Source organism: Ictalurus punctatus, chromosome 16 (genome assembly GCF_001660625.3).
Source record: "Ictalurus punctatus breed USDA103 chromosome 16, Coco_2.0, whole genome shotgun sequence".
Taxonomy (NCBI): domain Eukaryota; kingdom Metazoa; phylum Chordata; class Actinopteri; order Siluriformes; family Ictaluridae; genus Ictalurus; species Ictalurus punctatus.
In genome coordinates this window covers 20,998,967-21,022,283 of record NC_030431.2, presented here as the reverse complement: position 1 = coordinate 21,022,283, position 23,317 = coordinate 20,998,967, and the positions used below count along the sequence as shown (strand labels likewise).

Genomic DNA, 23,317 nt, shown 5'->3' with positions numbered 1-23,317 from the left:
AAACAAGAGCCCTTTAACAATGTCATGCACATCTCAGTGGGCGACATTCGATGATCAGGAAAACAAACCTGTTATAGAGTAAAACTACATTTAAAACACAAAACGCCTACAGTGTGGCAAGGAATTCATCCGTTTTCAGTAATTATCCTGAATAGGGTTGCGGTGGATCCGGAGTTTATCCTAGAACATGGTGTGCAAGGTACGAACACACATTGAATGCGATGCCAGTCCATCACAGGGCTCCATGTGCACACACACATTTACAGTACACACAAATTCACATCTAGAAGCTGGGAGGAACCACACATAGACGCATGGAGAACCTGCACAGAAAGTAACACGTATAGAAACTGGAAATGTGAGGCGGCCCGCTGCACCTCCAAACGGCCCACATCCTGTGTTTCATACAGGAAATGCATGGCACAATTAACTTTCATTTATCTCAAACAGATTTACAGTTCTAATGAATTGCTTTATGGTCCAATGCCCCAACTGCTGTTTAGAACAGATCAGAATAATAATACGTATGGTAGCCTTGGACAACCCGTCATATGCTGCTGAATTTTCACAAACAGCCAAAGATGATTTTAAAAAAAAACTAAACTAAACAGGTTTTGGCTAAAATTGCATTTTATATTTCACCAAAGACATTTTAACCTTGTGTTAGGCATCTGCCCACAAAGATCATGTTTGTTAAGGAGCTAGTTAAACAAACATGGTAGTAAAACCTTGCTATAGCTGAGTGTTATTTACTCACACAGTGAATGTCAGGCTTTGATCCAATTTGCTGGAGACCTACAGTGCATGTCATAGTGAAACAGACATACAGCTAATCAGTTCTGTTTGTAATCAGATGCTAGCTGTCACTATGTCTATGATGCTCCTGTGCTGCAGTCTCCATTTTCCCTTTTGGGTGGAACCAGAATTTAAAATGCTAAAACTTTACTTGTGGATGATTCAGGAAAGTGCATAACTATATATAGTAGAAAATGTCAACATTTTACCATGTGAAGGGTTTTCTCAGGCCATCACAAATATATTGTCATATTCTACACAACATATTGCCTAAGCTAAAAGGACCTGTTGACAAAATATTGTGGTCTAATGCGGAGAGCAAAATGAGGTCAAAAACAGAAGCAGGAAGTAGATTTGGCATGAATCAGGAAACACTACAGTCTAGTTTTAGTAGTGAGTGGAACACAATCACAAAACACTTTCATTTCAGCTAAAATAATTGTTCTCTCACACTACTAAGCTAATGCAGTAATATAACAACCAACATCATGTCAATCAAGCAGCCAGATGTTGTAACTCAATCTCCTCCTCTGGTTTAGCGCTTTATTTTGGGCTCTAATTACACCCTTGATCATTTCCATATGTAATTGCATGCTACCCGTTAATACCTATTATTATTATCTTGACAAGCGAATAAAACTCTGATCTGTTCGTTATTTTAAAGACGTAAAATGATTCTCGAATGCTGAATAACACAGGCAACAGACTGCTGAATGTTCGGCGGGAAAATATAAGGTAAAGCTAAGATTATGAGCAAGTTGAGAAAACAACAATGAGAGATAGCTGTTTGAGTTGGATTTCAGAGAGAAAGGTTCAGGAAATAAGGTTTAATTAATAAGGTACAGAAAATGTATTCAAAGTAACATATCAGAGATATACAAACATTAAAACACAGATAACATAGCGATTGTAGATGGACAATATGGCCACGCAATCATACTTGAAATCAAGTGTATCACATTATTTTGTTTCTCTTTTTTGTTTGCTACCAGCAAAACAGTGGTTCCAAAGTAAAATACAATTTTAACATTTACAAAAATGTAATAGTTATCAAGAGGTCAGATGGACAAAGCAAACTATAATACAACTGGTGAAAAGGTTTTGTTACTATAACTGTGACATTGGCCAGTGGTGTAGAAGTATTTACATCTGGGATACTTATACTGTATCATAACAATTTATTGCGATATCAATATAATATCATCCAACACTGACATTCTTGCTATCAATTAAAAGACTATTACCATAAGTCTTAAGTCAGTATTCAAAAGACTCTTCTGCTGCACTACTAGAAACCAAAACAATTCCTCATAGAAGACTTAAACCATGTTTGTAAATGTCCAAAATTATCTATAAATTAATATTAAAGTTATAAGATAAACAATATTCCTCATTTCACTGAACTGTCATATACCTAAAGATAAACAATAAAGACTTCCTTCTTTGTTCATATTTACCAAGGGTGCCAATATTCTTGGAGGGCACTGTATATCTATCTACGATTTACTATTTAATACCTCAACTACCTTTGATAATCTGTCACATAAAATTACTCATTTATAACAACATCACATTAACAGTGTTGCAGGCCTATGTAACTTGCTCAGATTATCAGATCATGAGTTCACTGAAAGCGCTTACGTTGATCATCAGGTTAGTCACTGTCTATTTGTTCAAAGCCACATCAGGCCAAGCGTTCAAATCATGCCCTCTGAAAAGGATCAATACTAGAACATCTTACGTAGCAATTAGCCATCAAACATGGGGTTGAAGAAATTGCCCACTTGTTCTGTGTCATCCAGGAGACGGCCATAGGAAGGACGTCTGTCACACACACATAGGCACCACAGGTTAATCATTGACTTCATAACCAGTTATTCCTTGTTCTCTAGCTATATATAGTACCAAGTCTTGATTTTATGACTTGCAACTGAATGTATAAAAATGTAATCAAAACTACACTACAATAATAACAGGAACAAGTCAATACTACATTACATTATACCTAAACTTTCAATTATATGACCATTCAGGTTGAAACTACTTTATTTACTTACTTTATTTTGAAGTAATATGCTCCGCCCAGTAAAAATATCACGAGGACAATGAACCCAATTACGATGGTGGCGATGCTCACTGTGGAGGAAGCACAGGCTCTTAAAATGGTTAACATTACTCCCAGTAGTACACACTGGTCAGTTACCAGGTTACACATTTTTAATTCATTAATTACAATACAAACACATAACTGGAGGATATTTGTTTCTTTTTTTGATATGGGTTTTACTCATTTTATATCACTCAAATCTGATTGGTCAGATTTTGTTGATTAATTTTCTGTAACAGCAGCTCTGACTATAGTATTAACTGTAAGGCTTACAGGTTGATGATTATGATGATGATTATTACTACTACTACTACTACTACTAATAATAATAATAATAATAATAATAATAGCTCATTCTAATAAATTTACATCGCTTCTAATGTAAAAGTTAATTCCTAGGGGCTTGTAGAGTGGACAATCCATGTAATTTAAACCTAATAATAAACAGGTTTTAAAAAACAATGTTATTTAGGAAAAATGCATAATTGTTACTCTGGTGAAGCTTTCCCTGAGAAAATGTTTGTTTAACATTTATGGAAGGAGTCTTTGTAACAGACTTCAGGAACTTTTGGTTTCTCTGTAACATTAGAATCTACATTTTTTTCCTTAGCTTCAAGAGAGAAAAAAAGACAGGTGACAGAACGACTGTTTATAGCTGCTATAATGTAAGTGTTAGCATGTGATATGCTGTTATTGGAAAATAATCAACTTTGGGTATCACATCAGCTCTTCGTTGATTAATTTCCTGTAATAGGATGCTTTCTCACCTGCAATATTTTCTTGTGAAAAATATTGAATGAGGGCGTTGACACAAAAAGAGCACAAAGTACCAGTACTGTATAATGTTGTTGCGAAAAGGACTGTGACCTTTTATATTTAGGGCAAGGGTTAAAGAGTGAGGAATAATTTTTACACACTGTAAAAGTTGGACTTTGCACTTTTGAATGTTGGAAATGGATGGGTAAGTCTCCTATTTATTCTCCTATTTCTTTATTTTTAAACTACAATAGAATTGTTCTAATTAGGTTGTTTAAACATTTGGGTTGTAAACAGATGGAACACTTGGCAGTACAGCAAAGGGTTGATGTATAATATTTTACACAATCTATCATGAAAGCTGATCCAGTGTGACATACTGCAGCTATATTGAATCTGACCAGTAACAGTTATGGGATCTGTATTCTTCTTTTCATGGTCAGGTGAGTAAAGAAGTCAGTTTGATGTTTCGCTATATATATATATATATATATCTTATATATATATCTTATATATCTTATATATATATATAAGAATACTATGCTCTCATGGATATCAAACAATTGCAAATAAAACACAGGTTTATAAAATATATATATATATATCTTTGTTAACTATAGGTGTTCAATAATTTTTGGCACCCCTATGAATTCATGTGAGAAAATTATGTTTGAAGTATATTCCCACTGATATATATATATTTTTTAATATTACACCTGGGTGACTATGAACAAGAAACTGTTCACCCATGACTTCCTGTTTCACAGGGGTGTAAATATGAAGTAACACATAGGCCAAATCCTCTTAGTCATTCATAACAATGGGTAAGACCAAGGAATAGCTGTGATGTGACAGACACCAGCTTAATAAAGTTGAGGAATGTGGACATTAGACACTAGACGCTTATTAACTTCCTTTTACTTAATGCTGACAAGACAGAAGTACTTCTACTAGGACCACATGGAGCTAAAGGTAAGCTTTCTGATTACATAGTAACTCTGGATGGCCTTTCTGTTTCATCATGTTCAGCACCAAAAGACCTTGGTGTGATTATTGACTCCAGTCTTTCATTTGATGCTCATGTAGATAATATTACTAGGATAGCCTTCTTTCATCTCAGAAATGTTGTTAGCATAAGAAATATAATGTCACTACATGATGCAGGAAAATTAGTTCATGCTTTCCTCACCTCTAGTTTGGATTATTGTAATGCCTTACTGTCTGAATGTTCCAGTAGGAGCATAAACAAGCTCCAGTTAGTCCAGAATGCAGCTGCAAGAGTCCTCACTAGAACCAGAAGATATGACCACATCACCCCTATCGTATCCACAATGCATTGGCTCCCAGTAAAATTTTGCACTGATTATAGAATACTACTACTGACCTATAAAGCACTGAATGGTCTCGCGCCACAGTACCTGAGCAAACTTTTGGTCTTTTATGATCTGCCACGCCTACTTAGATCAAAAGGTGCAGGCTATTTGTTGGTACCTCGAATAGTGCAGGCTACAGCAGGGGGAAGATCTTTCTCTTACAAAGCCCCACAGTTATGGAACAGCCTTCCAATTAGTGTTTGGGACTCAGACATAGTCTCAGTGTTTAAGTCCAGGCTGAAAACATATTTTTTAGCCAAACTTTTTGTGAATAGTTTTTTTTTTCTTAGATAAGGGAGCAGATCTAGAGGGCTCATAGGCATAGAGTGTGGTGGTGAACTGGGATTTTTGAATGCTGTCGCCCCTATTTTCACACGCTCACCCTGGTTTGTTGACGGTGAAGTGGCTTTATGTCCCAGGGTGCCCTCATTTATGTCTTGCATTCTGGCTCTCCCTTTTAGTTATGCTGTCATAGCTAGTCTTGCCGGAGTCCCTGCTTGCACTCACACAAAGTAAATTATCCTTAACCATTACGGGGCAATAAGCATACCTAATAATCTCTCCCTCTCTTTCCCTCTCCCTCTCTTTCTGTCGAGCTACACATGATACTCCTGAGATACCAGTGATCCTGACCCCTTCTGCTCTCCAGACCTGCCTGATCCATCCTGATGCCCTACTTCTGGTTGGAGTTCTCATCAGTTGGAAGTCACATGCTGCTGCTGAGGATGACCCCACATGCTGTAGCCTAAAGATAGATAAAGATCACTGGGATTGCTGAGGATGGTGCCACTTGAAGACCATGGGGATGGCTTTGGACCTCAATTCATGTGAACAGTTATGCTTATGATGGCCAGGACTACAAATTGCTATTATACCCTCAGCACTGCAATTGCCACAAACAGTTTTGCACTGAAGTCTCCATCAGTGAACATTGGAGTAGTTCAAAAAAACAGAATTCATGTAAAAACTGTAATGAATTTTCTTGGTTACACAACTGCACTATCTGAGCATGTAGTATAGACATTTATAGAAGGGATTTATTTATTTATAATTGCACTTATGACATCGTGTGTCACACAGATGAGTCTGGTTCCTTTCAAGGTTTCTTCCTCATATCGTCTCGGGAGTTCTTCCTTGCCACCGTAGCTTCCGGCTTGCTTATTAGGGACAATTTCATAAATTTAAAATTTATATTCTGAATTCATATATTTCTGTAAAGCTGCTTTGAGACAATGTAAATTGTTAAAACTGCTATACTTATAAAATTGTATGGAATTGAATTGAATGTGTGGCAAAAGGTTGTTGAGCTTCACAAAATGGGAAGTGGCTATAAGAAGATAGCACAAGCATTGAAAATGCCCATTTCCACCATCAGGGCAATAATTAAGAAGTTCCAGTCAACTGGAAATGTTATGAATCAACCTGGAATTGGACGTGTGTCTATATCGTCTCAACACACTGTGAAGACGATGGTTCGAGTGCCCAAATAATCTCCAATTATCACAGCTGGAGAATTGCAGAAGTTAGTTGCGTCTTGGGTTCAGAAAGTCTCCAAAACTACAATCCGAAGTTATATACATCACCACAATTTGTTTAGCGGGATTTCAAGAGAAAAGCCTCTACTCTTATCCAAAAACAAACTCACCTGTCTTCAGTTTGACAGACACTACTGGAACCTCAAATGGGATCGGGTTCTATGGTCAGATGAAACCAAAATAGAGCTTTTTGGCAATAAACACCAGAGGTGGTTTTAGCGTACACAGAGCTATATGGAAAAGTACCTCATGCCCACGGTTAAATATGGTGGAGGCTCTTTAATGTTTTGGGGCTGTTTCTCTGCCAGAGAACCTGGACATTTTGTTAGAATATATGGCATCATGAACTCTATCAAATATCAACAGATATTAAATGAAAACCTGACTGCCTCTGCCAGAAAGCTTAAAATGGGCCGTCGTTGGATCTTCCAGCAGGACAATGATCCAAAACATACATCAAAATTAACACAATGGTTTACTGACCACAGAATAAAGGTCCTGCCATGGCCATCCCAGTCCTCTGACCTGAACCTCATAGAAAACCTGTGGGGTGAACTGAAGAGGAGAGTCCACCAGTTTGGACCTCGAAATTTGAAGGATCTGGAGAGATCCGGTATGGAGGAACGGTCTCAGATCCCTTGCCATGTATTCTCCTACTTCATCAGGCATTATAGGAGAAGACTCAGAGCTGTTATCTTGGCAAAGGGCAGTAACACAAAGTATTGACTAAAAGGGTGCCAGTAATTGTTACACACCTATATTTAACAAATATTTTTTTACAAACCTGTGTGTTGTTTGTAATTGTTTGATATCCATTAGAGTGGAGTATTTATTGTGAATTTTCTTAACAAAAGATCAAATGGTTAAACAATAAACACAATTTTTCACAGCCGTCTTTGCTCATATTTATTATATACGTAATAAATTCATCTCATTCGACCTTTGAGATCATAAGCTCTGACTGATTAAACTCATGAACTGATTGGTTAAATCATATCACACAGTTATCTGTGTAATATAAAAGTTACATGTAAAACAGCTTTTCTGTCTATAATCTTATTTTATTGCTATGACCAAAAAATTTCTGCCAATTCATCAAAGTACATGCACCAGATATGAAGCTGAGCAATTTAAAATATGTTTTACCTGAACTCAGGGCTTTGACGGGATTGGCAATGTTTGAGACTTTTGATGTACTGGTCTGCACTGTGGATGATATTGGTTTTCCTGTTGCATCTGATAGTGTTGTCCTCTGAATGGTTGGAGTGGGGGACGGCGGTTTCACTGAAGAAGTGATGGATGTTGAACTAGAACTGACTTTTGTTGAAGTTGAAGAAACAGCTGATGTTGACTGAAGGGTAAGGCTTTCTTTTGTCGTAATGGAGGTGGCACTGGTGGTGGCATTGGTGGTGGTGGTGGTGGTATTGTTGCTGATGGTGATGGTGGAGTCCTGGTTGGTGGTGGTGCTGGCGTCTGTGGTGGTGTTGGTGGTGGTGTTGCTGATGGTGGTAGTGTTGGTGGTGGTGGTGGTGATGGTGGTGGTGGTGATGGTGGTAGTGGGGCTGTTGGTGGTGGTGGTGATGTTGGTGATAATGGGGCTGTTGGTGGTGATCACATTTTCAGTTGTTTTGGTGGACGTTTCTGTCGACGTGCTTGGACTTATAGCCTGCGTGGTGTTTGATTCAACAGTTGTCGCCTTAGTGGTGTAGTTATTCGTGGTAGATGCTGTATCATTTGTGGTTTGAGTAGGGATGGTAGTAAAAGTTGTAATTGCAATAGAGGTTGCAGTGGATGCTTTTGTTGAGGTAGATGGTGTAAATGAGATGGTATTGGAAGTTGGTGGTAGATTTGTTACACATCCTACACTTAGCACCAGACCTTAATAGATGGAGATCATTAGAGTTACAGGAAATTATTTTGGACTGTGCAATTACAGTGACCTTTTTAAGATTAGTATATGTCATCCTGTATGAGATAATCCCAATAAAACTTTGGCCAAATTCAAACAGACTGTGATATAATGTGCACTACATGACAGATTATGTGTGAAGATTCTCTATTTAAAGACATGCAAGTAATTAAATATACTACTGTACATTCTGCTTTTCTCATCAATCAACACGATCATGGGGTTTTCCCAGAAAATGTCAACAGTAACATTTTCAAAGTGAGCTTCATGTATAATAAGGATCTTTTTCTGTCCATCATCATGTTTCATTTACTGTATGTATCATCACTGCCACTACCGTATCTATAGCTGTCCTGTGAGTTTCACATCATCCTATGCCCTTCTTGGATTGGTATCTTTGTATGATGTAGCATTATATTTTCCCTTCACTGGAACTAAGGGGCCCAAACCTTTCCCAGCATGACAAGGCCCCTGTGCACCAAACAAGCTCCATGAAGACATGGTTTATCAAGGTTGGAGTGGAGGAACTGCACAGAGCTCTGACCTCAACCGCACAACTGTCCGTGACATAAAATAGAATTTAATCTATATTTTCATAATCGATTAATCAGCCGATTTTTTTCTTCAATTAATCGATTATATAGTACTTATAAGTATTTATGCATATATTTTTTTTATGGATGCACAAAAAAGCACTGATAATTAAACTACAGTCCTAAATAAATAATAAAATCTCCCTTTCACTGCACCTTATGGTTTCTGTTACTCAATACCTTTAGGCATCTTGTTAGGCATATTGCAAATATTATATATATATATATATATATATATATATAAAATGCTCTTGTGGCTGAATGGTGAAATCCCCACAGCCACACTCCAAAATCTAGTGGAAAGCCTTTCCAGAAGAGTGGAGGTTATAACATGCTCAATGGGATGGGATGGTCAAAAAGCATGTATGAGTGTTACGGTCAGGTGTCCATAAATGTCTGGCCATATAGAGTATATCTACAAAAGCAAAGCTGTGCCAAACATTGTACAGAATAGTCTAAACCTGGCTTAACACCACAAAAAATATACTGTTCCAGCTCTATAGTTCTCAAAGTGGGGTGTGGGGACCCCAAAGGGTCTGTGAAACAGCTTGGTGTGATCCCAAAGAAGCACTTTTTAGTGCTTCAAAAAAAGTATTAGGTTATAGCTGTAAGAATAATTAACTGTTAAATTGAACAGGTTGGGTCATAAACTCAATAATTTATAAACTAGTATAAGTAATATCAACATGAATTGAATTGTAATTTTAGCAAAAAATAGAAAGCGCACTGATACAAAAGTTTCATATCTGCATTCTAACACTGTGTAACTTATTTGGGTTTTTTAGGTTAAAATTTCAGGAATAATTCCAAAATGGCTCCATATATATATATATATGTGTGTATATATATATATATATATATATATATATATATATATATATATATATATATATATAAAATGGTGCATTATTTTCCGAATGTGTCAGATATTTGAATAGCTGGATTACGTTAATACATTTAGGGTGAATATTGGTAAAGTTAAGAACACTTAAGCTTGATCCTGAGTGATGGAAATTTCTGACTGAGTTCATCCTTGTGAGTTAAGAGGGTTTCTTTTTTTTTTTTTCAAACAAATTATGTCTATGCATTAATGTTTTGTTTTATATTAAGGTCTATTACAAGCTAAATAAATCCTTATTAAATATGTGCATTAAATGACTGGCATCGGTCCTGATTTTTTTGCAGTAAATAAACTGATATAAAGGTTTTTCCAGTTGAACAGAATGACTTTTAAGCTTCTTATAAAGGCTTTCTGGTAGATTACATGACAGTGGGGTGCTAGTAAACAGTGACAGGGGAAAAGTAGTATTTCAACAGTCACACTTTAGCAATATTCAATGTAAACTGTTCTTCTTTAAACTGTTCTTATTTGCATTTTATTTTATTTATTTTATTTATTTATTTTGAATCTATAATCACAATCTTATTAGTCAGTGAAAAAAGCCAATGCAATACCTTTTGCCCAGAGTTCACTTTGAGTATTAATCCTGTAGGCCTATAAATTGAGTCTAACATTTTACTATTCAATAAGCTCCAGACTGAAACGTTCTCAGGGCAACTTTATACCCCAATGTTTTCCTTCTATAATAACTAATATCTTGTCGTTATTAAGGAAAACGCTCGCTTACCTGCTAAGAGACCAAACGAGAAGCGCATTTTTTCTGCTTTCGTTCTCGAAAGCGTTGTGAAAGCGTTGAGCTCGTGCGGTTTACTGAAGCCCGCGCGCACACATGAAGGAGGAAACCGTTACTGACGCACACAAGTCGTGGTTCCTGTTAACGCCATAATCGACTGTTTTCCCTTTCTGACACGCCTTTTATCATGTAAATCTCCCCTTATCTACTGCACAGCACCATCTAATTATCTATAAAACCAGGTCGCATACGTACATTCTCAGAACAAGGGAAGTAAACGGTAACATTCCCTGTCAGTGGGGTGGTCGCCTCAAGTGTACACATTTAGCACCATTAGTATCTTTTACTTTTAAAGCTTGACTTTTTTTCTTTTTTTAAATGCTTTTCTCTGAAAACGAATTATGATCTATTTATGTATTTTTAAATCATTTTAAACACACAGAGATACAAGATACAAAAGTACCATCCGACTGACATGTACAGTAATTGTATAGTATAGTGTAGTAACATATTTAGAATATGTTATTATATTATATAGGCTATATCTTGGTGCTGAACTGCTCTATACTTGACCAGCTATCAGCTGCCAAAACACGGCCCCACCTGGTTAAAAAAGTTAGTCCATAGGTCTATGGGCCTGGACTGGCCTGATAATGTTTTTAGCTTCTGTGTTTTAAAATTATATAGAGCAATACAATCAGGGCCATACTGACAACATGTGCCAGTGATATGTAATTCTTCATCCATCCATTTTCTATACCGCTTATCACACAGAGTCATGGGGAACCTGGAGCCTATCCTAGGAAGCATTGGGCACAAAGCAGGGTACACCCTGGACAGGGTGCCAATCCATTGCAGAGCATAATCACATACACATAAATACACTATAGACACTTTGGACATGCCAATCAGCCTACCATGCATGTCTTTGGACTGTCGGAGAAACCGAAGTGCCCAGAGGAATCCCACGCAGAGAACATGCAAACTTCACACACACAGGGCAGCAGCAGGAATCGTACCCCCAACCCTGGAGGTTTGAGGCCAACGTGCTAACCACAAAGCCACCATACGCCCATTTAATTCTTCATTAGAACTAAATTTCACAGCAATGGGATGAATACTTGCGATCACACCTTCTTAGTTTGTTATTTGAACACCTTTGGGATGAACTGGAACGCTGACTGCGCCACAGGCCTCCTCGCCCAACATCAATACCCGACCTCACTAATGCTCTTGTGGCTGAATCTAGTTTAAAGCCTTCCCAGAATGGTGGAAGTTATTCTAATAGCAAAGGGGAACTAAATCTGGAATGAACAAGCACATACAGCATGAGCGTTACGGTCAGGTGTCCACATACTTTTGACTATATAGTATAATGTGCAGATAAATGCAGATAAATGATAATCACATTTAAGTGGAGTTCTGGATGTGTTATTATCTGCTAAACTAATTTTATTTTGTCCCACTTAACATTAGATTAAGTGTAATGTGGCCTGACCCCTTAGATGAGTTTGACACAGATGGTGTACAGAGGCCCCAGTTTAGGATTAATATAATCAGTTTATAAGGAATCTGCAATCAGACCGAATTTATTTGGATTTGTTGAAAATCTTTATATGCAGACAGAAACAATCTACAAATGTGTTTTGCACACTGAGTATATGATCAATCATAAAACTTTGGGAAAATAAAACTTTTCAAAACTTTTTTAGGGCTAATTTTTTTGCTGATTTATTTTTCCTTAAATTCTTAAAATATCAATGATCATCAAAACACACACTACACATTTTAATATATGTTAAGTATGAACATATATTAAAATCACCTTTGTTTCTTAAGCAATTGTAGAACAAACAACTGATTGTCAGATACAATAACTTAAATGCTGTGAATGCAATTACTATGTTGTAGTATTGTGTTATGTTACATCAGTCACCACAAGATGGAGGCAAAACAAAGTGTTTGACCAGAAACTTCACTGCTGTGCATTTAGCATCAGTGCTGTATTCAGTTCTTCATCAGATATCAGTTTACCCTAAAAAGAAATTGCAAAAATGAAAAGAAAAAAAAAAAAGTTGTTTCAAATAACAACATGCCAAGTATACCGTTGGCTTAGACATAATTGCTGACAGGTTAATCAAGCTTATTTAGTTGTCAGAGACTTCATATACCAAGGCGTTCATGTTAAATTGCAGCATGTGTTGTCAGAAATACTGCTCTGGCCTGACCTGCTTAGCGAGGTAATAAAAACAGCATCTACAACTCTACTGGAAACAGCAGCAAACATAAGGTTTATTTCCTGCATTTTTTTTTTTTTAACTCTATAAGAACCAATAAGAGAGTTTACTTTTATTACTGATTTTGACAAATATGTACATATTGATTAGTAGGCTGACAATTTGACAACTGAACCTGTTAATGTATAAGTGTAAGGAAGTAAATAAAAGAAAGTCAGAAGTCACTACTACTAAGGATACATTTATCAAACCACAGTTAAGAATAGAACAGTGTGCTTAATTCATTGTTTAAAAATGCATACGTTTGATGCACATATTTTAATTTTTAGTTCAAAGACTGAACCTAGGACGTCAACTTTGCTTAAAAATAGGTTTGATGATAAGAACTTTCTCTTTTCTTTTTGTAGACAACAATAACTATGTAGACTTATTTCTGTGTAGCACAACAGTGTTATCTGTAAGATAAGGAATCCTGATGAAATGATAGGAATGTCTGGTGGTTTCGAGACACCTAGGCATTACACAACATTCCTCTGTACAGTGATTATGTCCTCAAGCATTCATATGATGAATCATAAAACTGCAAAATACATTTTATAGTTCATAAAACTGCAAAAACAATTTTATATAATAATATAAAAACATTTTATAGTATAAAATATTCAGCAGTATATGCTGAAAATGTCAAAATTTTCCTTGATTTTGTTCTTCAGCATTATCCTCAGCTGTGTACTTTTTCTTGACATTACAGGAAATGGACAGAAGATTTTGAAAAAAGAAAGTGTTTTTGTAATAACATTTCAAAGAATCTAACAGACATTTGGCTTTTCTTTGTAGGTTACTGTTACACTGTAAAAGAAAAAGAATTATATGGTAGTGGTAAATCTCCCGAAAGACGAACATGCGCTGAATGGAAGATACATTTATACCTTAATTCAACACTGTAGATGTTCATTCAGAACAGATTTTGATTTATGTTTACAGAATTTAGCATGCATATGTACAGTATCTCACAAAAGTGAGTACATCCCTCACATTTTTGTAAATATTTGATTATATCTTTTCATGTGTCAACACTGAAGAAATGACACTTTGCTACAATGTAAAGTAGTGAGTGTACAGCTTGTGTAACAGCGTAAATTTGCTGTCCCCTCAAAATAATTCAACAAACAGCCATTAATGTCTAAACCGCTGGCAACAAAAGTGAGTACACCCCTAAGTGAAAATGTCCAAATTGGGCCCAATTAGCAATTTTCCCTCCCCGGTGTCATGTGACTTGTTATTGTTACAAGGTCTCAGGTGTGAATGGGGAGCAGGTGTGTTAAATTTGGTGTCATCACTCTCATACTCCCTCATACTGGTCACTGGAAGTTCAACATGGCACCTCATGGCAAAAAACTCTCTGAGGATCTGAAAAAAGAATTGTTGCTCTAAATAAAGATGGCCTAGGCTATAAGAAGATTGCCAAGACCCTGAGACTGAGCTGCAGCACGGTGGCCAAGACCATACAGCGGTTTAACAGGACAGGTTCCACTCAGAACAGGCCTTGCCATGGTCAACCAAAGAAGTTGAGTGCACGTGCTCAGCGTCATATCCAGAGGATGTCTTTGGGAAATAGACGTATGAGTGCTGCCAACATTGCTGCAGAGGTTGAAGGGGTGGGGGGATCAGCCTGTCAGTGCTCAGACCATACGCCGCACACTGCATCAAATTGGTCTGCATGGCTGTCGTCCCAGAAGGAAGCCTCTTCTAAAGATGATGCACAAGAAAGCCCGCAAACAGTTTGCTGAAGACGAGCAGACTAAGGACATGGATTACTGGAACCATGTCCTGTGGTCTGATGAGACCAAGATAAACTTATTTGGTTCAGATGGAGTCAAGCATGTGTGTTGGCATCCAGGTGAGGAATACAAAGACAAGTGTGTCTTGCCTACAGTCAAGCATGGTGGTGGGAGTGTCATGGTCTGGGGCTGCATGAGTGCTGCCGGCTCTGGGGAGCTACAGTTCATTGAGGGAACCATGAATGCCAACATGTACCGTGACATACTGAAGCAGCGCATGATCCCCTCCCTTTTTCCAGCATGATAACGATCCCAAACACACCTCCAGGACGACCAATGCCTTGCTAAAGAAGCTAAGGGTGAAGGTGATGGACTGGCCAAGCATGTCTCCAGACCTAAACCCTATTGAGCGTCTGTGGGGCATCCTCAAACGGAAGGTGGAGGGGCACAAGGTCTCTAACATCCACCAGCTCCGTGATGTCGTCATGGAGGAGTGGAAGAGGACTCCAGCGGCAACCTGTGAAGCTCTGGTGAACTCCATGCCCAAGAGGGTTAAGGCAGTGCTGGAAAATAATGGTGGCCACACAAAATATTGACACTTTGGGCCTAATTTGGACATTTTCACTTAGGGGTGTACTCACTTTTGTTGCCAGCGGTTTAGACAATAATGGCTGTGTGTTGAATTATTTTGAGGGGACAGCAAATTTACGCTGTTACACAAGCTGTACACTCATTACTTTACACTGTAGCAAAGTGTCATTTCTTCAGTGTTGTCACATGAAAAGATATAATCAAATATTTATAAAAATGTGAGGGGTGTACTCACTTTTGCGAGATACTGTGTGTGTGTATATATATATATATATACATATATATATACATATATATATATATATATATATATTTATATATATATATATATATATATATATATATATATATATATATATATATATATATATATATGTGTGTGTGTGTGTGTGTGTGTGTGTGTGTGTGTGTGCGTGTGTGTATAGCTGAAATGTGAAGAGGTGGACATTCTGCCTTTTTTCCACCCAAAGACAGCCAGAGACTTAGCTACTCTTAGAAAGAAAGGATAAAATCAAGAACCCTAAACAGTTAGTCAGTTTGTCTCTAAAGTTTCTAAGTAGAGTCTTATAGCTTCTTACAAGCATGGGTTACAATGAATGTCCCTTTAAGAAGCAAATAACCTTCAACATTGCAAAGAATCCAAGAGGAATCTTTATTTGGGTAGCTAATGATCAGGTGTCATGGAAACCACTGAGCTATTTTGGAGCCCAGGAATGATTTCATATTGAAATAATGTTGCACATGCTACTCATGTTCATATAAGGCAAAGTTTTATTACATCACATGGTCAGAAGGATGTGTGCAGCTGACCATAACACCTGCATGTGGGCTTTGTTTTCACAAATTATGTCTTTGTAGCATTAAGATTTCCCTTTTCCGGACCTTACGGGTCTAGCACCTTTGAGACGATTTGGACTATCAGTTTCTGACCTCATTAAAGGTTTTGTGTTTGTGAATGAGCACAAATCCCCACAACCACATTCCCAAATCTAGTGGAAAGCCAACTTAGAAGAAGGCTCTTATAGCAGGAAAGGCAGGACCAGCTTGATATTAAGGCCTATGGTTTTGGAATGAGGTAATCAAAGAGCACATAGCTGTGGTGTTCAGGTGTCTACATACCTTTGGCCTTATAGTGTATGTTACTAAATTATTGTATATTATTATTATATACAACTAAATGATTTTATAATTAAATAATGTTGCACATGCTACATAAAAAGGCAAAGTTTTAGGATGTTGTTAACTTTTAAACGGATTCAGCACCAGGTCCTACAATGCAGGTGAAACCAAACAAGCAGCGCTTACGAAACCACCCGATCAGAGCTCTACACTCTTCCGTCAGGCATGAATGGAGGGATCCACCCCTAGTTTCACTCTGGCGTGTTTATAAGGCAAAGGGCGATGGTTTGGAGCTGAAGTTGGGCGACAGACAGCGAGTCGAGAACCATCGCGTCTTTCCGACTCAACGATGAGGACACCGGGGATTTTGATCATCGGACTGGTGCTTGCGCCCTGCGGATGGATCCTGAACCTGACCAGCACGGTTGCGCCCAACTGGCGCCAGCTCTATAGCATCGCCAGCCAGCCCTCCGACACGGTGATCAACCAAGGCATCTGGGACATCTGTCAGAGCAGCAGCACAACCACTAATGTAATCTGCAACCTGCGAGGCAACGATCCAGTATATTTTAAGAACCAGATCATTCCCATCGCACAGGGCATGATGATCGCGTCGTTGATCGTGACTGCAATCGGACTGGTTGTGCTCACGCCTGCTGTGCGCTGCTGGACCGACAGACCTCCGCGATGGACCATCGCTGGAATCGGCGGCCTGCTCATTTTCTGCTCAGGGGTGCTCACTATCATCCCTATCGCGTGGTATACGCATATCCTGACCAGCCTCAACACAACTACCACGTTTATCAACCCGCAAAGCCCGGACATCCGCGTGGGCTACTGCATAGTTCTGGGTTACATCGGTGGGATCATGGAAGTGCTTGGCGGTTTGAGCATATGCGTGGGCTTCTGTCGATGCTGCGGAGGACGGAATCGCGGAGAGAACCCGCAACCAGTGCGCGCGCCCCGGACCACCACTCGTGCGCCTAATCCGATCCCATATCCGCGCACCAACTTGCCGAGGAGCGTCACGCCCAGCAGCTCGAGCGTGCCGTATTCCCGAGACTCTCTGGACGAAGACCTAGATTACCCGAGAGCCAAAAATCAGAAGAGAGGCACGGTTAATCCTTCCTACAACGGAAGACCGTACGACGCGGATTTGTGATGCAGGACATGCAGGACTTGAACTTTTGAACCCTCCTTTATCGCTTCCATCTGGAGCGCTCATAGGCTATTAGTCTGGTTTACTGGCGTATCGGTCATACCGAGCTATACATTTAAAGGTTTGAATAATTATTTCAAATCTTACCAAGCTTACGCGTCTGTATTAACTATAGGTAAATGCAAGTATGCAAGATTTTATATAGATTTTATAGCCTGAGTCGACCTCTTTCAAAATGCAAATGCCACAGAGCTGTAAAATGATCTCACAATGCAGAAGGGCAGTGTCACTGGATTATAGGAAGGAGTATAAACTTCTACTAGTTTCAATCTCAGATCCAGTGTTTTCACTTGAAGTTTACCCAGGCTCTTGAAGAAAGAACCGCCTCATGAAGGATTAAACTGCATTTACTGTGAATAAAAATCTGTATTGTTTATAAGAGCACCTCAAATATCACATCACTAAAACATTCTTCTCAATACAGTGTAGCCTATAATCCAGAATATATTATCACTATATTAACACTATTGCTGTGGGGAACTGTGATTTTACTTCATATGTTTACTTTGTTTATGTGCCTGATTGAATGGGAACATCTGTCAGACTTGGCTCTGGGGTTTTTTTTGTTTTTTTTTTAAATTATAGAAAAGTTTGTTGAGAAAATCTTTTACCTGTCATGTGTTAGAGGTAATCGGTCATTTGTGTAATATACGATGACACAGGTGAACACTTACGGTAGTATTGCGACGCTTGAAGCTTTAACTGTGTAAATATTGTACTTTTTTTTTTTGTATTTGGAACCTGAGCACTGTGGACTAATAAACGAGTATCAGTTATTAATTTAAATGTCTGATGATGTCGATGAACTGTCATTTGAGACTGTTTTGTTACTAGTTTGCATTGTGGTTTCAGGGATCAGTATGCGTAAGAAAAAAGCTGAAGTAAAAGTATTTCTAGGTCTTGAATCAAGTGGGACTGGTCTATCTGGTCTTGGTGCAACTCCACCTTCAACACTGAAGCAAGTGTGTTTATAGGGGGACAGTTTTTGCTTTGTTTTGTTTTGTTCCATGCCCTTCAGCATCGATTTGTTATGATACACATCATGTTTACTGTTCTATCCTCTTTCAGTTAATGATCCATGGATGTCTCAGTAAATACTTTTATCATTGTAGACTGCATACATAATTAGTGCAGATTAAAATGTTGATATAAACACAGTAAACAAGTTTTTGAAGATGTGTTTAGGCTCTAAGCAAGTTTCCTGTCTAATGTTATGCTGCAATGAAAGAATGAATAGTTCATGTTCAGTTTTTTTTTTTTTAAATTATTATTATTTTTAATGGGTGCATGGTTTATATCCTCATATCATACACAGTGGGATGTGCTGTTATAGGGAAATAATCAAAGATGGGGTTGTTATTTTTAGATGATTTTTTATTTTGATTTTTTATAATTGAATGTTCCAAAGTGTTCTATTCCTCTTATAATCCGGCAAATTGCCAATGCTAACATTTTTATTTATCAAAGCAGATCTAACTGGTGAATATAACAAAGCAAATGTAGGATTTTTACTTGACTTTGGAATTCATCTTTGGTCGCTGAGATTAGTGATATTTAATACTCATAGACTGAATATAACTTGGCATGACGCACAGAGAGCAAAATGATTTTATTTTTATGTGAAAATTTATAAGTAAATTACAAACAGATTTTAAAAAGCTTTCATAAAACAATTATGGAACATAAAATCCCCTGAGTGATTTCCAGGCCATATTTAGAGGATAAATCAGCACATGTGAACACAGTGGACCATCTAATTCTACTGCTCTTTCTCAAGACTCAAGGGCACTGAAATGTGTTAATCTGTCTCAAATATACAAGAGTTTCCCCAAACAACCCAATACAGAGCACATAATTCTTGAAGTCAATCTAAATGCCGCATGGTTTGAAGTGACCAGTTAGATCTGAAGCTATACAAACACAAGCACAACACATTACTGAAATACTTGATAGTTTAAGCACGTAAAATACTGCATAGTTATTGCCTCAGTCCCACCAGATTGAGAGTAAAATGAGATTATCAGTATCGGTGACATTTCATGTTTCCAACACAAGGCATTTAAAATGCTTTTGCGCTGAGAAAATACATTGAGAAAAACTTTGGCCTAAACAGCTAGACACAGAAAATATCAGTCATTAGCATTTAGCAACCAGAGCCTTTGAGCACCCAAGCACAAGACACGCGTCGTCTCCATTCCTTTAAAAGTAGAAATGTGGAATTTGTATGAAGTATAAAAGTTCCCAAACTTTTAAGGCATGCTTCCAAGCAAACAATGCAGATGAGTATTCGTTCTTGTCGAAGTGGAAATACTTTATACATACAAAAATCCCCTTTTTCCTGTGGTGAGAAAAAACACAAAGCGATTAGAGAGTAAGCACTTACTAAAACTTGCTTACTACAACAATACACGACGACTACATCATAACTTGGGGTCAAACTGTGATAATTCCTTCCTTTATAGGTGCTTTTTGAAGACTTTATTTGTGCCTAAATAAGCAGCGTGGGTGGTTTTCAGGAAATATAATCCCCACCATTTTTTCAAAGTACTTACAGGTGGTCTGATTTGAAGAGATTTTGCCTATTTTATTGGAAAGCATTTTTGACCATTGCTACACTGCTCTTACTGCACGTACATACAAAACACTTCTAGATGCACGTGTAGTCTCGAAATGGTGAATGCTTTGGGAAAAGTCCCTGAAATAGTTACATGCTACAAGCCATACAGTATCACTTTGTTTTGCCCAAGTTGATTAAATAGAATGCGACAAAACCCGCAAATGTTAGTGCATATTATTGATGGGTGAAATGACAAACATATCACCATGCTTAAAGATATACAATACAAAACATAATAAAAAAAATAAATAAATAAACCTTTAAAATTTCATTGTGATTATAATTTTATTTCATGTCTACAAAAATAAAGCATTTAACAATGAGGAAAATAAAATAAATAAAAACGTTCCCGTTTTACAATTTAAGATTCGGAACAAAAATGTAACATCATATCTGTATCCATGGTTTGTAATTGTTATTTTTTAATATATATATATATATATATATATATATATATATATATATATATATATATATATATATATATATATATATATATATATATAAAAAATGTTTTAAAAAAACAAATGATATCTTATAAAGGTGGCTTAGCAGTTAATACGTTCGCCTCACACCACCAGGGTTGGGGGTTCGATTCCCAACGTGGCCCTGTGTATAAGGATATTGCATATTCTCCCTGTGCTTCAGTTTGTAATTGTTTTTAAATATTAATTATTATTTGAAAAATATTTTTAAATTGTGTTGCAGGAGTTTCTTCCCGTTACTCTGGTTTCATCCCCCACTTCCAAAGACTTGCACGGCCGGCTGGTTGGCGTGTCCAAAGTGTCCATAGTGCATGAATGGGTGTGAGTGTGTATGTGATTGTGCCCTGCGATGGATTGGCACCCCGTCCAGGGTGTCCCCTGCCTTGTGTCTGATGCGCCCTGGGATAGACTCCAGGTTCCCCATGACCCTGAAGGATAAGCGGTATAGAAATGGATGATATCTCATTAAACTGTATTATGTAAATTTATCACAAGATCGATACATCAAATAGTCTAGCCCTGCAACACCACAGGAGCATCTACGCGTTCACCCGATCGTCAAGAAACTGAGTTCAATCCCAGCTATACAAAACCATACATGGAATTCAGAAGAGCATAATTTGCCATGCTCTCCAGGTGGGAAGGATCTCCTACTGTCTTTACTGCCAATTATAGGGGGGGGAGGGGGAGGGGTGTCCAAACAAAAAGAATATTAGGCTATTACAATGACCTCTACATAATTTATATTGGCATATACATAAGCCAATAATGAGTGTAATGAGTGTAATGACTCCATGCCATGTGCGAGTCTAACATGTAGGCCTGTAGGAAAATAAACCTGAAGACTCACTCATTCTGTTCACTCCTAGCTGTCCAGATGCAAGTTTTATCAAAGAAGAAATATGCAAATAGTTTGCTACAGACATCATTTCAATAAAAATATTAAAAAAATACCTTTTATTGGGGTTTTGTCTTGTGTTGCAGTGAAGTAATCACAAACCTATTTTTGTGTGAGAAAAATCACCGTTCTTTTTCAATTCCTCCCTTTTCTCGTTGGTTTGTTCCCTAGGAGCACAGTTAAAAGTGAGAATTAAACCCAATACAATTCCTGTCATTGATCTTACACACCTTAAAATGTAGGTGTAAAAAAAAAAAAAAAGTTCAAATTTATTCGAGATGTGTGGTGACACAAAGCAAGAGAAAGGCAGTGCCAAGTTCATACCATAAACGTTCTCTCCTCCTTTGCTGGACAAATGCTAGAACAAATGCCAGGACAATGAAGCCAATGATGAAGCCCAAGACTCCCAGAGTGAGTGGGGCGGCTAATCCGTCATTGACCGTTTCTTGGCATGAGTGTCCTCTGTAGCCCAGCAAACATTTACAAACCTGCAATCCGTCCTGAATCACGCAATCTCCCACATTATTACAGTTCTGAGCCCTGCAGTTCAGCAAGCCCTGACTCAGAACTCCATCATCCAGTGGGTTGTTGGCAACGTTAGGCATTGTGCAGTTCTGCAGAGACAAACTCACGTCATTTTATTAAACAAACTCTCACATCATTTTTTATATTTTGATTGAATATCTGAAGCTTTTTTTTTGTGCATCAGATTGACATGTTGTTAATTACATTGCACTTCTCTTTTCAGTGACACACACACAAGCACTGGATTAAGGGGAAAAAAGGCACTCCTGACAGGTAAAATGTTTCAGTTTTCTGTTCAGCTCATACAATTACAATAACATTTAGGTGTTCACAATATTAAAGCCACATACTTACCTACATACCAACACACAGTCGATGTATCTTTTTGATAATGTTTGAACTTATTAGGAGAAAAAAAAAGTTCAAACTTTACTAAACTGTAACTTTAAAGAACTTTTTAAGAGAAGTTTGGTTCTCTCAGCAGGTCAGTCAGGTTCAGCCAGCTTGTCACAAACTGACCGGCTAAGTTGCTAAGTTAAAAACACCATAAATAATTAAGCTACATACTCACCGCTTCTCAAGTTATATCCTTTTTTAAAAAAATTATTGTTATTATTATCCAATGATGTCCAGGAATGAGTTTTAAAGGCAAGCTAATTGTTAAATATCCGGGAATAACTGCGAACAGGATGAACGAATTGTTGCCCCACCCTGTTCCAGTGTCGTGTTAAAACCTGCAATCACAGGTGAGAACACATACATACACATACACACACACACACACTGTGGGTGGGGGAAACTATGCGTACACAATGAGAACTATGAGAACTAGCGAACACAAACACGAAGTAGTACATGACGTGGCTGAAATGTAGTATGCTGATAAAAATGTCTATTTTATGTGAAATTAGATAAACATGTACACTGTTGAATGCCCGTGTCAGAAGTAATGACGTGTCATAGTGCAGCACGTGCCTTTTGCCATGTCAAATAATTAGCAGGTTAGCAAACACCTGTTTAGCCTGTTTGAGGAGTTAAATAACTATACTGTAGGTGAAGTTCTGTATCTACCAAACAAACGATGTGAATATATATATATATATATATATATATATATATATATATATATATATATATATATAT

General features: G+C 37.6%; 3 protein-coding genes across 6 annotated transcripts; 1 reads left to right on the top strand and 2 right to left on the bottom strand.

Moving 5' to 3' along the window:
• Positions 1-1,607: 1,607 nt before the first annotated feature.
• On the bottom strand, positions 1,608-10,854 carry parm1 (prostate androgen-regulated mucin-like protein 1). Its single transcript, XM_047160857.2, has 4 exons — positions 10,697-10,854; positions 7,713-8,444; positions 2,853-2,931; positions 1,608-2,619 (listed from the first exon to the last, which is right to left on the bottom strand). The coding sequence occupies exons 1-4, from the start codon at positions 10,722-10,724 to the stop codon at positions 2,544-2,546; spliced, it is 915 nt and encodes a 304-aa protein (XP_047016813.2). The 5' UTR covers positions 10,725-10,854; the 3' UTR covers positions 1,608-2,543.
• A 5,831-nt stretch (positions 10,855-16,685) lies between these two features.
• On the top strand, positions 16,686-18,435 carry LOC108277152 (claudin-23). Its single transcript, XM_017489597.3, has one exon. It carries the CDS (start codon positions 16,780-16,782, stop codon positions 17,590-17,592), a length of 813 nt encoding a protein of 270 aa, XP_017345086.1. The 5' UTR covers positions 16,686-16,779; the 3' UTR covers positions 17,593-18,435.
• Positions 18,436-19,238: 803 nt separating this feature from the next.
• Positions 19,239-22,914, bottom strand: LOC108277153 (uncharacterized). Of its 4 annotated transcripts, none has more exons than XR_001815083.3 (4): positions 22,746-22,908; positions 21,974-22,263; positions 21,706-21,816; positions 19,239-19,987 (listed from the first exon to the last, which is right to left on the bottom strand). XR_001815083.3 is itself a non-coding variant. In XM_017489598.3 (4 exons), exons 2-4 carry the CDS (start codon positions 22,252-22,254, stop codon positions 19,962-19,964), a joined length of 372 nt encoding a protein of 123 aa, XP_017345087.1. In that variant the 5' UTR covers positions 22,255-22,263; positions 22,746-22,910; the 3' UTR covers positions 19,239-19,961. The 4 variants fall into 4 exon arrangements, 2 of the variants coding, with proteins under 2 accessions (XP_017345087.1, XP_047016679.1); XM_017489598.3 differs by having other exon boundaries at positions 21,752-21,816; positions 22,746-22,910; XR_008398073.1 differs by lacking the exon at positions 19,239-19,987 and adding an exon at positions 20,757-21,179 and having other exon boundaries at positions 22,746-22,910.
• Positions 22,915-23,317: the final 403 nt, after the last annotated feature.

Coding starts and splice junctions, on each gene's coding strand:
- LOC108277152 (XM_017489597.3), top strand. CDS start 16,780: ATGAGGACACCGGGGATTTTGATCATCGGACTGGTGCTTGCGCCCTGC.
- LOC108277153 (XM_047160723.2), bottom strand. CDS start 22,254: ATGCCTAACGTTGCCAACAACCCACTGGATGATGGAGTTCTGAGTCAG. Junction 21,817..21,973: donor AGGAGGAGAGAACGTTTATG/GTATGAACTTGG, acceptor CTGTGCTCCTAG/GGAACAAACCAACGAGAAAA. Junction 21,180..21,751: donor TTTTTCTCACACAAAAATAG/GTTTGTGATTAC, acceptor CTTATCCTTCAG/GGTCATGGGGAACCTGGAGT.
- parm1 (XM_047160857.2), bottom strand. CDS start 10,724: ATGCGCTTCTCGTTTGGTCTCTTAGCAG. Junction 8,445..10,696: donor CTCGTTTGGTCTCTTAGCAG/GTAAGCGAGCGT, acceptor CCATCTATTAAG/GTCTGGTGCTAAGTGTAGGA. Junction 2,620..2,852: donor GCATATTACTTCAAAATAAA/GTAAGTAAATAA, acceptor TGTGTGTGACAG/ACGTCCTTCCTATGGCCGTC.